This window comes from Nasonia vitripennis, chromosome 5, assembly GCF_009193385.2.
Source record: "Nasonia vitripennis strain AsymCx chromosome 5, Nvit_psr_1.1, whole genome shotgun sequence".
Lineage (NCBI taxonomy): Eukaryota > Metazoa > Arthropoda > Insecta > Hymenoptera > Pteromalidae > Nasonia > Nasonia vitripennis.
The window spans coordinates 18,293,701-18,308,639 of record NC_045761.1 but is presented as its reverse complement, the minus strand read 5'-3'; the positions used below and the strand labels follow the sequence as shown (position 1 = coordinate 18,308,639).

At 43.5% G+C, this 14,939-nt stretch overlaps 2 protein-coding genes across 4 annotated transcripts in view; both read left to right on the top strand.

Annotated features, from left to right (window-relative positions):
* Window positions 1-14,939, top strand: part of LOC100116126 (cellular tumor antigen p53) — a 58,419-nt gene that overhangs the window by 22,575 nt on the left and 20,905 nt on the right. The window lies entirely within an intron of this gene.
* The window catches only part of LOC100121497 (Kv channel-interacting protein 1), a 51,795-nt gene that overhangs the window by 30,247 nt on the left and 6,609 nt on the right, over window positions 1-14,939 (top strand). For 2 of the 3 annotated variants that reach the window (XM_001605058.6, XM_003424690.4), the window contains 3 exons: window positions 11,977-12,198; window positions 13,636-13,709; window positions 14,424-14,642. In XM_001605058.6, coding sequence (XP_001605108.2) covers window positions 11,977-12,198; window positions 13,636-13,709; window positions 14,424-14,642 — 515 coding nt within the window. The remainder of the gene's footprint in view (window positions 1-11,976; window positions 12,199-13,635; window positions 13,710-14,423; window positions 14,643-14,939) is intronic. The other variant, XM_016986191.3, reaches the window with a different exon arrangement.

Below are 14,939 nucleotides of genomic sequence, written 5' to 3'. Positions count from 1 at the left end.
GCTAAATAATTCTTCCTCCCGCGTATCTGTGATCGCCTTATACGTAAATAATTGAAACAGCTGTGCGCGGGAAAACCTTAGGCTATACCTTCCGCATAGACGTGCGATACGTGCGCGCAAAAGCGGAAATTCTGGGCTGCGTCCTTTCCGCTCCTTTCCCTATCTGAGATAAAAAGGCTCTTCATGTTTAGGAGCCCACTGCGCGCTGGCTTTTTACCATTCGCGCTTTACCGCGCGGCGCTGTAGCCTTCTTTGCGAGTAAGTGTTTCCCGAGCTGGTGAAGATCTCTCTCGCCCGACGACGCGCAATTTCTCTCCCCAGCAAGAGAGAGATAGTTTTTCAAAGGAGCCCAGATACGGATGCTTTTTCCGCGGATGAAAAGAGACCCGTTGTGTACTGTGTGTTTTTGGCCCTCGCGGTGCGGAATGGAATTGTAAACCGAATTTAATTAGCCTGAGAGAGTTTCGAGGGTTCGGGGAAAAAGTTCTCGCTGTGTATGGAGCGAAATTTTCGTATAATTAGAGAGAGGACGTATTATTTTTTTTTTGTTCGAGTACGTGAATATGGGGGAATAATTAATATATAAGCTAGTATAGCTCAATTTACGAGCAATTATATGTGAGCGAAGCAGCCGCGCTGCGGGAATCTAATTAAGCTATGATAACGGTGGGGTAAACAAACACTCTGGAATAGACGAGGGCTGATGCAAATATATTCGCTGACGATTTCATTGGATTAACCGGATTAAATGTTGAATTTATGCACATAATCTAGCCGCGCACTCTCTTTGCTGTTCATCATAATTAGCATATAGCCGTCAATATGCTCGTGGCGATTTATACACGCGTCAGGTTTAATAAGCATTATATTCAGGTTGGACCGTGTGACCCCTGAAAAAATAACGAAAGAAATCGAAAGAATCTTAATCCAACTCGGTTGAAAAATGCATCGAGGCCCGAGCAAATACACCATTTTACAATACGCCTTTTCTTAGGACTGTCGCATCTCTCGCGATGAAAATAAAGAAAAATCTGGAAGGAAAAAAGAAGCCGAGAGAGGCAACGAGCGTCGCATGAATAAACCAACGCGTTCACGCTCTCTTTCCTCTCTTCCTTGTCTGCCGAGGCGTCTGACCCATCCGGACCTTGACTACTCGCGTCTTCATTCTTGCGACTGCGCGCAGTTCGGCTCCTGAATTTTTCACGACGGATAATGCGCCGTCGCTTTCCCGACTAAGCAAGCAAGCGAGAATCGGCGAGTTTGCAGCTGCTGGATGAGGAAGCGTGTGCTTGTTTGCCTTGCAAGGGATGTATTTATCTTTGTTGCAGATAAGATGTTTTTTTTTTTATGAAAAATAGACTGTCAGTATCGTAAGTGGGAGATACACGACTGCGAATGCAATACTTGCACATTTTCAGCGATGTATCTGGAACACGTACAAAGCTATACATCCGCATATGCAAATTGAACCATCAGCTGTTTGTTTTCGAGAGTCGATATTTTAAGGCATTATATACCAGTGGATCTCTGTTTAATAAACTGATTACGACACGCTGTATAACAGCCTGTTTCGAGGCTGACATGCTCGATACGACATAATTCCCTCGAAAAGTTTCTACGTTTGTATTTCAAGCCGCGCTTACCCGTAGTTGTACGCGCAATAATTTACACTCTTTGCAAATTTATGCGCGGAAACATCTGTTACCTCCCGGCTAATCCGCTGCTCGTTTTGTCGCAAAAAATGCACGATTTTGCAAAATTTATCGCTCATACGCACTCGGGATCGCAGTACGAATTACAAAAGTTGCGAAAATGGAGTCACACGCGTACGCGAGGATTAATGCAGACAGTTAGGCGAACAATAGCTATTAAACATTCACTTATCAGCGTTATTGCAGCAGAGTCGCAGCATTTTGGCAGTGAAGTTCTTAAAATTAGTGCAGAGCGAGATTAAAGGATTTGCGTAACGAAAGTTGGTCATCGGTTTTAACTGGCTTCAATTAGCATAGAATAATCGAGAATCCTTATATTCGAGCTCGTTAAGCTTATCTGGCGTAATGCGAGTTTATAAAAGAGAAATATATGCCTCATTGAATATAATGGACGATTTGAAGATACAAACTTTTCCTTCTCTGAATTATTATCAAATCGACATTTTTCCTCTTCTACAGTAAAGAAACAGAAGAAAACAACTTAATCTCATAAATATTAAAACAGATTTCCCGAACGTCGGTCATATCCAGCACTGCGACCTCATCTCCTCATAAACCCGGAAAAACCAACAGCAATCCGTCGCATCTGCCAATTAAAGTCGTCCCTCGTGTCCCCTCCCCTAAGAAACATCAACTCGCACATCCTCCGGAAAAACAGTCTGGCACTGGCTGCTAAGCTCTGCCATATTCGCTCTGCACAGGCTCTGGCGTTCATGTATCTACGCATCTGCGCACGTCCCCCGACCCAATTGATCGAGAGCCGAGAGAGAAGTATCAGCTCCATATCTCTTGAGTCGCTGAGCACGTGCACGTATATATATAGTCCGTTATCTCGGGAATTCCGAGAGGAGTGAGCCAAGGCAGTGGTGTGCAGCTTCCTATCTCTCGGTACCCCGCCTGCAGCCGTAGAGACGTGGGTCGAGGATAGTCGTGGTCCATGTTTCGTTTTTGTCGTGCGCGAGATGCATTGTTCCAGATGTTTAAGGTGATTTTAAAGCTTCTGATTATTTGAGAGTGTTTTTGATGAGGGTTGAAAGGGAGGGGTTTACGAGATAGAAATGGGGATGGTGATTATGTTTTTGAGAAGGCATCCTTGGATTGTTTTGTGAGTAATAGGGTGTCGAATTCCGTTAGTTTTATCAGCAGATGCTTTCGAGAAGATTAGACAGGGCTTTTGAAGATTGAAGAGGATTGCGATAGCATAGATGGTGTAGGAGTCTCGCTTACAAGAAGTTCTCAAATCTCTTATCATCATTTATCGAACTGATTTACCGACCGTACACCGAACCATCGCATCTATTTTAATCCTTTGAAAAACCGTTATCCAGCAATCACAGAATCCCCTATAGCAGCAACTCTCCGCTAGACCACGAGCCAAGCCAAATCAGATTTCCAAAAGTTCTCTCTCGACTTCTCGCTGATCAAGCAGCGCTGATTATAACAAACGCCCGCGGTCGTCGGCAAACCGCGCTAAATCAAGTTACGCCTGCACTAGCTCCCCAGATATAATATTGCCTCTTCTCGCGCACTCGCGCAGCCGTACCTATATGCCGTGTGCTCGGAGAACAGATGATTTACGCATGACGAAATGTAATTTCCAAGTAGAAGTGATTACAATTTGGTTTAAAACTTCAGCTGGGGTGCGTCGAGCTGCTGACGTCGTTACGCCGACGAAAGTACGATTTCCCGAAGCCATTTATGACTCTCGCGTCATTAGCGTAATTCTGGCTTGACGCGTGCGCGATGTTAAAATTGCGAAACCACTTTTCCCAGCGAGCTTCAATCCCTTTCGCGAGGGATCACTGAACCTTCGCTCGTATTCCTGTAATAATTAATCGAGTTATCCAACTCTATCGTACGGAATATCGATGGCATATCGGAAATCCATACGACCCCGCGCTTCGTCGTAAAATCAAGGTATATATAATATCCCCCCGGTTTATCTTGAAAAATCTTTCCAGAAAAGAGAGTCTCCGCAGCAGCAGCTCTGATCTCGTTAAGCCCTCGGAGATTAATAAATAAAGCACTTCAATTTGCGAATCCAATCCGTCGGTCGCGCCTGAGAGTGAGGGATCCCATGGCTGCTCCGTGCTCTGGAATTCGATTAGGTCGCGACGATAATGCTGCGCCTCCGCGCACGCGACTATACCACGAGAATGCGCCGGATGAGCCGGGGAATGTGTACACGCGGGGGTGGTCCCGTTATGTAGCGCGCGGATGTAAGTAAGTGAAAAAGGAAAGGCTCTGCTCGGGATAGGTTTGATTAATGGATGGAATTTTTATTCGGGCGAGGGGAGAGGGGAGAGCCGACTCTGTTGTTGCTTGTGTTCTCCGTCGGGCTGCTGGAGCTTTTTCATATACGAGAGCTGGGCTGTTGGTAATAGACTGCGCGGTATTGTACGGAGCTCGTTTATAGCTCGTTGGAATTGATTTTATCGGCGTCAGGTCGCATTCATCGCGTGTGTTCTCATACCTAATGTTGGTCTAGGTATATACGACGATCTCGACAATTCTTACAACGAAGCATCGCAGCTATCTTTCACTGCAAAAGCGCAAGTGCAATTTCCAACTCACCATGCCAGGCGCGAAAGAAAATATTTCGGGTACATAAAAAGCCGTTTCTCAACTACTGCTTCCGAGATTCTTCACTGCATCGCCGTTTATAATACAGCTCCTTTAATTAAGAAACTGCATTGTGTCCGTTATGCAGATTCGCCGCTTCGAGTGTACCCACGCAGCGGCGGAAATTTTGCAATTCAATGAGCCGCGCGCGCGGCTCTGCAGCGGAAGTGCCCTGTTTGCTCGCAATTAATTGAATAGTTTATTATCGTCCATTGCAGCGAAATACAGCCTCTGGATAATTTTCGACGCTTGTATTACGATGATGAATCTATCTTCATTTGCATAACTGGAGGCGCGTGTGTGCGCGTGTTTATGATCATCTTGTGTTCCGTATAATACTGGAGCTATTATCAGGCGCAATCTCTCGAGGGTGAGGCTGGCGTCGTTTAGGCGAACCGGTCCAAAATTCTCACCGCTTCCGCGCGTAATTGGACCGCGAGAGGGTGGACTTCCCTAATTGGTCGTGTTATCAGTTAATCGGGAGTTGTGACTTGATTTAACTTTAAACTTGATCCGAGTAATGAAATCCGCCGAAAAATCACCGAATGAGCCGTATAAATTAGCATAGAATCTTCACAAGAATCAGCATCCACACGCATTAGCATATGAATCCCTGACCAAACGTCTCGCTTTCACAAACAAAAGACCGCACCTATTCTATATAGACACGCCTTTCTCGCGTGGATTCTCACAGCGAGAAAAATCCGCGCGCACGTTCATCCATCCCTCCTTTGTTTTTCCTTCTCTTTCTCTCTCCTCGACTCTCTGTAGCTCTGCTGCTCTATATATACCAAGTGGAGGCTGTGCGGTAGCGGTCATCCGACGCGACGGCGATCGATTGATAGGTGCGAGTGGTGGTTTATTTTCGTTGCTGCTGCTGCTGCTGCTGTTGGTGAAGGTCGAAGTGTGTACAGTGGAAGCCATCGTTGAGGTTCTCTTTTTTCCACAGTCGCTTGTCAGGAGCTTTTCAAGCCTTATTTAACGCGTCTAATGCGCGAGTGCGAGAGGCTTTTTAGGGACTACTGGGGAATTAATTGAAGAGGCGACACTTCTTTGGCTTTCTATCGCAGACACGATTGCGCAGTTGTGTGGCGTGAGCGAGAGCAGTTTGATTGATCGAGGGGAATGCGGTTAGCGCGAGAATTAAGTGTTATCGGGAACTCGAAATCGATTGCTTTTTTATATTCGCTTTACGTTTCTATAAGATCGTCTTGACGAGATTCGAATTGGCTGCACCACGACGACGTCTGTAATCTGGACTTATGCCTGGCTATAACATGGGAACGATAAATCGGCAAGCTCTTCGAAACTCGAAGTAACAACGTATACCCCCTGCAGTATTGCGCGAACACAGGCTCGTAAACCTGTCGACTACATACACGTATAGAAAACAGCGGGCGCTCGCGAGTACACGTGTTCGAGCTTATACCGGAACACGTCGAGCTCTGCAGCAGTCAATGAAAATTCCCAAAGACCAGCAGTGCCGCTATACACTATACATATCCCCGCAGCTGCAAGATCGCGTGTTCCCTTTTACATCAGAGCAGCAGCAGCAGCATAACACACAGCCCTAGGCTCTTTTCTCTTTCCTCTTTCGCGACGGAAATAGGCGAGCTCTCGTAACCCGTTTCCTCTCTCTTTCTCGCGCGCAATAAAAACAAGCGCCGCACGTCAATAATGAGGCGAGAATTTCCATTAGGCCGACCTCCTCTTTCTGGATATTGGTTTTTCCGCGGTGAGAGCATCATCTCTCTCTCTCTCTCTCTCTCTCTCTCTCTCTCTCTCTCTCTCTCTCTCTCTCTCTCTCTCTCTCTCTTTCGGGCGGATTCTAGAGGTGAAACAATTCCGATCGGCTTTTAAGAGCGAAAACGATTCGGGGAATGGCTGTGTATCCATGCGGCTGTAAGTGGGTCACAAGGAGAGAGTCTTTAGGGATAAACCGATGGGACGGTGTGCGAAGAGGCGATACGGCGATTGTTGCGATTATCGGGAGCCGTTTTACTGCACGAGCTTGTTACTACTGTGAATGAATGGCGTTGATGTAGTTATTCGCCAGATTTAATCGGGACATGTTTTAATTTAAAGTTTAGGCGGCGATACGTTGTTATTTATTTTTTGAATTATTTATGTTGGTGGGTTGTAAAACAAAAATATTATCACGCGGATTTTCATCTCAGCCGAGTGTAGATTATCAGCTTTCGCGTTAACGTACATAACGTATACTCGTTTCTGGGCGGATATGAGGATTTCCGAAGTTGTACAATAACAATCCCCCCCCCCCCCTCTTATGTCGGTTTATTGGAAATCAGCTTATGCAAATCGCGCTCTGTCGGCCCGGGAAATTTAACTTTACATTATAATAGCGCACGATATTTATAACCGGTGTACATGGTTAATTTTATGAAAACGATGAAACGCTTTAGTGGATTGTAAAATTTAACGTCTCTCGTCGCATATAAGCTTTAACTTTTCGTCGTTAGGGCAAGGCTGGATTTTGTGGTTCATCAAAAAGTTTCAGCGGTCGCTATAATTGAAAATCGATGTAGTTTATATGATTGCATTGGCTTTTGTCTCGAAAAGTTTTATTTTATTATGATAGTGGGAGATTTTTGGATAAGTTATGCCTTTTACCGATAATTACATCAGTATATAGCTGTATAAAAACATGTATGCTTATAATATTTTTCAGTCACTTTTTATATTGTACTAAATTCAATTTTTTCAGCTTAGCTTCTCTACTTGCTTTTTATACTTTCTATTTTTTTATCATTAGAAGTTTACAAAATATTTTTAATCTTTTTTCAAAATAATCTAGTCTCTATTATTACGTAGATAGCTGATTGAGTAATTAGTATATAGTCATATTTTTTATTTTGAATTTTGAAATAAAATCATGCATACTCTACTTATATTTATTTTTTATTGAATTTAACTATCTTTTAATTGTAACTTTACGAAACTTTACTATCATTTTAACTATACTTAGAATATAGGGTGTCATCTAGATTTACTAATCCATGCCAGTATCGTAAATAAAAGCTGACTATATAATATAAAGACTATTCTTTTGTCTACACTAGGAGATAATCGATTAAAAATTGTACTACTTAAAACTTGTACTTACTTGTACTTCGTTGAAGACCCTTACAGTCTCTATTAAATACTCGGAAAAAATACTTGTCTGTATGCTCTGATAGCGCGCAAACGCGTAGAATCATAATATTAGTTTGGATTGGTCGTTCCTTGGCTTAGCGACGATAGGTTGCGCATTCGGTATTTCTTATTCCTATCATCACTATCTTTATGTAACACGCGAACGATTTTCGCGTTTTTCGTACATATTAATAGGGACTAAAGTGACTCTTTTTTGACCGGCGGGCAAAAAAGTTATTTTAGCGGGCAATAAAAACCTTTATTGCCCGCATATTCAAACAACGGGCAATACTGGCCTTTATTGCCCGCAAAATTTTTTTTTTTTGTAATTTAAAAAAAAAGTTGATTTTGATAAATTTGCATTATTTATTTATTTTATATAATGTTTGAACAAGACAAGAGCACGGTTGCCGTGTCAAAAAATAGTCACATCAGTCCCTCTTAACACGTACGAAAAAACGCGAAAATACGTCCGCGCGTTACATAAAATATGGTGTGCACCAAGGGCTAAGTGGGCTTTTTGGCCTCGTGGATTTTGCAGTACTCGTCTGCGGCTCGTAAACGCCCTCGCCTTCTGTGTGCATTACATACCATGCCTACCTAATGAGATTTCTTGATTGGGTTGCTCATGCCATAACTGACTGGGAATGCGCCTTTTACTATTTCCATTGGATTGAGATTTTTTCATTAAATAACGATAAGGCTTTAATTCAGTATGGAGATAACTTGTTTTCGTAACAAAATGTAAATAGTGTGCTTACACACCTTTTCAGATTATACAACAATAAACAAAGTGAAAAATATCGCTGGCTCTGAACTTTTTTCAGAGTTCAAATTAAATCTTATACAAGTAAATTAATTTTGTTATAATAGTTATAAAAGGCATAAATTATAATTCTGCAAAAGTAGTACCTTCTTAAATCTCGTAGATTTCAAACTTTCACCATCAATATTCCGTCCCGTCCAGCTGTAACTGGAGAACTACTTTTTATTCTCCAACTAATCTTTCTCGCGCTCAACCGCTCGATAAAAACGCTTGAAATTTTCTCGAACCCGTATAAGACCAATCTCAAAAAATGTAATCAAGACCAAAATCCTGAGCACCTTTAGCAGGTTGTACATCGGAAGTATCCACTCTCGCGATCGATATCACGAAGAAAGAGAACGAGTTAACTCTCGCGATATCACGAAGAAAGAGAACGAGTTAATTATCCCTCAACCAGACCGACTTTTTCCCGGTGTATCGGTACTTCAAAAAAGTTGGGAACCACACCTCCATAATTCTCCCCCCATCTATCCACCCTCTCTTCACGTCGATTCATCAGTGAACAAACGAAATTTTTTTCCTTCACATCCCTTCATCCTTTCGCCCCTTTTTTAAGCTTTAAGCCGAGGTGAAGGCGTGCGCGCGCGTCCTCCTCCGCGTTTCGCGACCCAATTTACCGAATGCAATTAGCGAGATTGGATGATGTACACTCGAGCGAAGGCGCAGCGCGGGACATGTTTTTTTTTTCACGGCCCGGGGGGATAATTTTTGCGCACTTGCAGAAGCTGCAGCCGAGTGGATTTTCGCTCCGAGATGGGAGCGAAGCCTCTCAAAGAAGAGTAATTGACGAAGACGCGCACGCGCGTGTGCAGGGGGGGGGGGAGGTCATAATGGTCAGTGGTCATGAGGGTCACTTAATTATTTGGGGATCGCGAGGGCTATTCCGAGTTGGCGCTGCTATTGTTCTTTGGGAGATTTCCTCTCAGTAACGAGTAGGAGAAAGCTACGTTCATTTCGGTTATTGCATATTATGCGGGAATTAAATAATGACCTAAAATAGGTCCATAATTCATCAGAGGATTCGCTGAGTCCATTCTCGAAATTGTACTCCTTATTGTTAAAACTCGTTCATAAATTAGACTGCATAATTTTCCGGATGACGATGTGTTTCACATTTACCGAAAACGTCCCGTCACACTTCAATAGTCTATTGTGATGTATATGCTTTAGTTAAGGAGAAAGCGCAGAAACGTATATCAACAAAAAAAGTAGGTTACTGCGCAAGGCAACTGTAAAAAAACTGTGGAAAGTTTAAAAATAGACACAGATCAGGTTGCAAACGTAGTACTTCACGCCATTGTTATTAGTTACGAAAATTCTTTGAGTGCCAGAAAATTTTTTAAACGTCAAGAATATGGATTCTCGCCTATTATAGATAGGATTAACCATTATAATACAGCATTATAGATGATCATACGTGGCGATTTATTAGTTGACAAGCATGGAGTAGTTGTACGAGTCATAGAGTAGTTGACGTCAATCAGGTAAATAAACGTTTTCATTTTTTGTATAGGTATATAATAATAACAATACGCGCCTCGCAGTAAAAATGAAAACATTCCATCAGACTGCGCAATTAGCATGCAATCCGGAGCGTTGGAGCAATTTTTTACGTTGCTGTCCATTCATCAGTGAAAAATCGCTCAAGTGCGCGCACGAAAGCTTTATTTAGTGCTCCTATAACTTTTTTACGATTTTCTTCTTAACTAGAGTGGAGCCCGAAACTTTTCGGTGATTATTCAAGTCTTGAAAGCCTGGACTTACTTGTAGCGTACTTCATTATACTTTAAACGAGGCTTAAAAATTACACAGCGTTAAAGTTCATACCTTTATAGGATTGTTATATGGTCGAAATAAAAAAAACTTGAGGAAATTTTATCCAAAAAGCATACTGAGTATACAGTTTAGCTCTGATATCAAATTTACGATGATTTTCGGTCTTTCCGCCTCGAGGGCTTTTACGACTCAGTGTTTTATTATCTAGTGTTTGCATGCGTTTCTTGTTTCCTCGCCAGCTTTACGAGACTTCGAGGCTGTATGTACTCGATTCATTCGATAACTTTCCACGCATGCTTGGTATTTCCCAAGTTATATAAGATACGCACCAACTTGCAATGCACAGCAGTCGAAGTTTCTTAGAAGAGAGTAATACGTTTGTTATGACAATTCATGTTATATTACGGGGATTTCGCGAACAGAAATATTATATTGATCAGTTTGACTTCTCAAGCACTTGGTATTATTATATGCACGAAGCGTTTTAATTAAACGGGACTTTGAACTACTTACGCCTGGGAAGGTTTCGCTAATGGACTTAGAAAACAGGATAAAGCCAGGAGAGCTGCATAAATGATGGGATCAAAGAAAAAACGAAGCCGAAAGTACTTGAATACTACAGCGATTTCCGAGTAATGACGTTTCTTTGAATTAAAGTATAGCCATCAGCTGCGTAGTAAACTGGATATAGTACTCGAACGAAAAATTTCTCAAATATACGATTGACACAGATGCCTCAATTGAGAGAAAGAGTTATAAATTCAAAGCTTTCGTTTGAGTGTGAGCCAGAAAATAAAGCAAATTCTAGCGCTGCTATATTTCACTCCAGCCACTGTAGAGCAAAACAAGAAAAAAAACGAGTTCACCTAGTCGCGGGGGCGTCAAAGAAAGTGCACGTCTGCTGCCTCGTTCCCTTAAATATTTCCGCGCAGAAGAAACTCAAGGCAGAAAAAAACAAGAGGGCATGTAGCGAGAGAGAGAGAGAGAGAGAGAGAGAGAGAGAGAGAGAGAGAGAGAAAAGAGGGACCGGTTAAGAGGCCACTTAGCCGAGAGGTCACTGCGCTTCCTTTAAAGCGCATCGCATCGCGTGTGTGCATGATGTGTCCGCGCGAGTAGCATGCTGCTATGTGTCCCTCGAAAAAAAGGAGAGAAAAAACGACCGCGACATTTCTCTCACCTCTGCGAATTTCTCTCGTCATATTCCTCTCGCCACCTCTCGACCAGAATCCGTGCGCTGAATTTCTCCTTTCCGCTCTCACACTTTTTTTCTCTCTCCCTCTTGTATGAGCATCTTGCGAACATTTGGCGAAAGACACCTTACTCATGTTATTTCCGCTCTCTTGACTCTCTCGCTGCATACGTTATTACATACTATACTTATGTGACAATTTTGCCATCATACTGTTCTCGAGTAGTATGATACTTTCGCCTGCTGCAGTCTGCACACTCGTTCCATCTTCTTTTTTCCAGCAAAGGTTATAAACGTAGATTTTACATACACTATGATAAGGTTTGGCATTTGTTTCAATACGTACATATTTATTATAGATTCAGAATTTTGCACTCTCACTATCTCTAGACTGGTTTGCTATGATATTATCTCTCTCACTACCTATCCACTCTCGTTTACCGACCGAATTCTCACTTATCGACTGGGTTACCTAGTCGCACACCTGACACCAATAGAAGACCCCTTACAACTCAGTCGATAAGATAGACCCGATCACACAGCGACGTCTTCGCGTGCGCGCGAGCAGAGAACAATAATGCATCGAACAAAAAGACAAAGCGAGCTGTAAAACGTCGGAAAAACACGACGGGACACTGACGCGGACTCGAAGCTCGAGGTGTTAAAGGCGCCGATTGTGCTTGACTTTGGCTTTGCAGAGGCGGAAATCGAAGATCTCGGAGGAGTTTTAGGGGGCTCGGGGACAGTGGGCGTTGGGATCCGCCATCGGCCCGAGGAACTGGCTACTCTCGCGGCCAAGACCCGTTTCACCCGTAAGGAGATACAGATGATCTACCGAGGCTTCAAACAGGAGTGTCCCACTGGCTACGTCGACGAGGACGCCTTCAAGCACATCTTCTCCCAGTTCTTCCCTCAAGGCGGTGAGTTTTACGCGAAAGCAGTTTGTCGCATTTTACTGTCTGGTATAAAAGTGGACGGATCGCTTGGCTCGGCGGACTTGCAGCTATTATCTCGGTTTTTCTAACAAATAGAATTTGTTGGGTAATAAATGAATTTCACCCCAGTTTTCAGTTACTCAGCTGTTTGAGTCAAAGATAACAATCGCTTACTTGTTAATTAAGCTTCTTTCTTTGTAGTCCAAGCGAGAAAGAACAAAGTAAAGTTTTTTATTTTATTACCAAACAACAATGAAATCAAAATATGAAAGTATGGCTCAGACTGAACCTGTTGAAAATAAATCACAATTACAAAACGCATAAATGTTCAGCTTAAAGAGCCAGCAATCGTATTATCTCGAAACAAAACGAGCGTCGAACAAAAGGCGAACGTCGTCTAAAATCTCGGAAACGACTATAACAGCTACAAGCCCGTCTGAAAGCCAGGCAGCTCAATATCTAAACAGAACTGCAAACACCAACAAGTAGGACGTTATTGCGACAACGACGCAGGCTAGCATTCGCGCACACGAAAAGAGTCGAACGTGACTGCGGCCCTCTAGAATCCCCGCTATTATCTTTCCAACCATTAAACTCAGTCATCGACCATTAGCGCAGCTGTACTGCCGTAATATAACTATATACGTACGCGTGTGTATATACAGCAGAACAGCTCGCCACAAGGCTCGGGCGGAGCTTTAATCGTTATCTCTAAGAAATGCCTTATCCCTCTGAGTTATGGCTTCGGCAATTAACACCCGGTGCTTGACACTTTACGTGCATTTTATCACACGACCCGCGAAGGAGAAGAAGTAATTGCGCTCGAGAGAATATTTTTCAACTCGCGTTAAAAGGTTTAATTGTTACGAGAGAGCTTTTTTAAAGCTTCGTTTCGATGACTGTGTTGCGATAATTTGTATTAGATCCGCGAGCAAGTATAGCACAGCAGATATGTTATATAGTCTCCGTAGTGCGCTGCACGAGTTTCGACGGCATGACTAGCAGTTTGTTGTTGCGCTCCAACTGAAACAAATCCTTAACGAGCTTTCGGCTAGCTCTTCCCCTCTCTCTCTCGTAACTTTAAATTGCTGTTTTCATTAACGCAGTTATACACCATCAAAGTTACGCCGTTATAAAACCCGCGTGTACGATTCGTCGCTCGACAGCATCCACCCACGCGTCAACCCCAACCCAGGAAACGATCCGCCTCTCAAATTTCATCAACAAGTCGATCGTTTTCTCGGCGTAACTATAGGCTATACAAAGGCGCCTTTTGATTTATTCGCGTCTTCCGCGAGTGCAGCATTTATCTCCCCATTGTCGCCCGGCGTTCGTTGCTCCGTTGTATACACACATCAAACGACAGCCCTTGCACACAATAGCGCATCAGAGATCTATATCGTTCTCTCCACTCTCCCACAGATGCGAGTCAATACGCTCACTACGTATTCAACACGATAAAGCAGAAGCAGACGACCGGCAAGATAAACTTCGAGGTGAGTGACTCTGCGAATTTCGATGTAAATATATATAACTTCTCGAATTTTTGCCCCGTATAATCTTACACCAAAATCGAACACACCGCGGGATGAGGATGATGCGACGCTCGTGAAATATGCATGACGTCACTGTGGCCTTTGAAGCTTCTCTCTCTGCGATGCAGTGTTTAGAGGGGCCGGTTCTGACGTCACACAATTGCACTTTGCCCGGCTTGCGGATCGTAAGGATGGAAAAGCGACGCGGCTGATTTCGCGCGCGCGTATATTGAATTTATGAATATCGATGGGTCTGATTCGCTTTATTTTTCTATTTTACGATGTGTAAAGCGGCTGCTTTTTCGTCGATGTTTAAAAAAAGCAACCATCTAATGCACTTAATCGTACAAAGCAAGGCGCGCGCGGTTTAAGTAGTAAAGGCGTCGATATGGTCAGGCGCCGCCGCTCTCGGGATATGGAACTGCTCCTGTTATTAACGCTCTTTAATATCTCACTCTCGGCTTTTTCCGCATTGTCCGCGAGAATAATCGATCGCCGCCCTCGGATTATATACCGCAAACGCGGGCGATTCGAAAATATATACGACGATGCGGAATAATAAACGTGCGCCGCATCGTTGATGCAGGATATATGTATACATGCGGGATCCTGCAGTATATTTTTTATATTGGAAAATAAAGAAGGAAATTTAATCGATAACTATGCGGACCACAGGAATTCCTGACGATCCTGTCGAACATTTCACGAGGTTCGGTCGAGGAGAAGCTCCAGTGGGTTTTCGGGCTTTACGACCTCGACGGGGACGGCCTCATCAGCAAGGAAGAGATGCTGGACGTAGTTGGCTCGATCTACGAGATGCTTGGACGATACACGACGCCCCACATCGCCGAGCCTCACCAGGCGGCTCGGGAACACGTCGATCGCATATTTCATGTAAAGAACATTTTATATACCTTTTTTACCTCCGTTTCCTCGAAAATTCGCGCGCAATAACATCGCAGATACAAAAAAAGGAAGCCTGTCATAAAGCTCTCCCCTGGCGACACGGAAATACTCTCAAGCTCGCGCGCAGAAAAAGTCGTCTCGGCTCGCTCTTTAAAGGGCGCAAAAAAAAGTCGCGAAACTTCCCACAACGACATCCCGAACGGAGAAACTCCTGACAAGCATCAGTACACTCACACACGTACGCATATAGAGACGTAATATACGTCGGCCATATATCGACCGTGT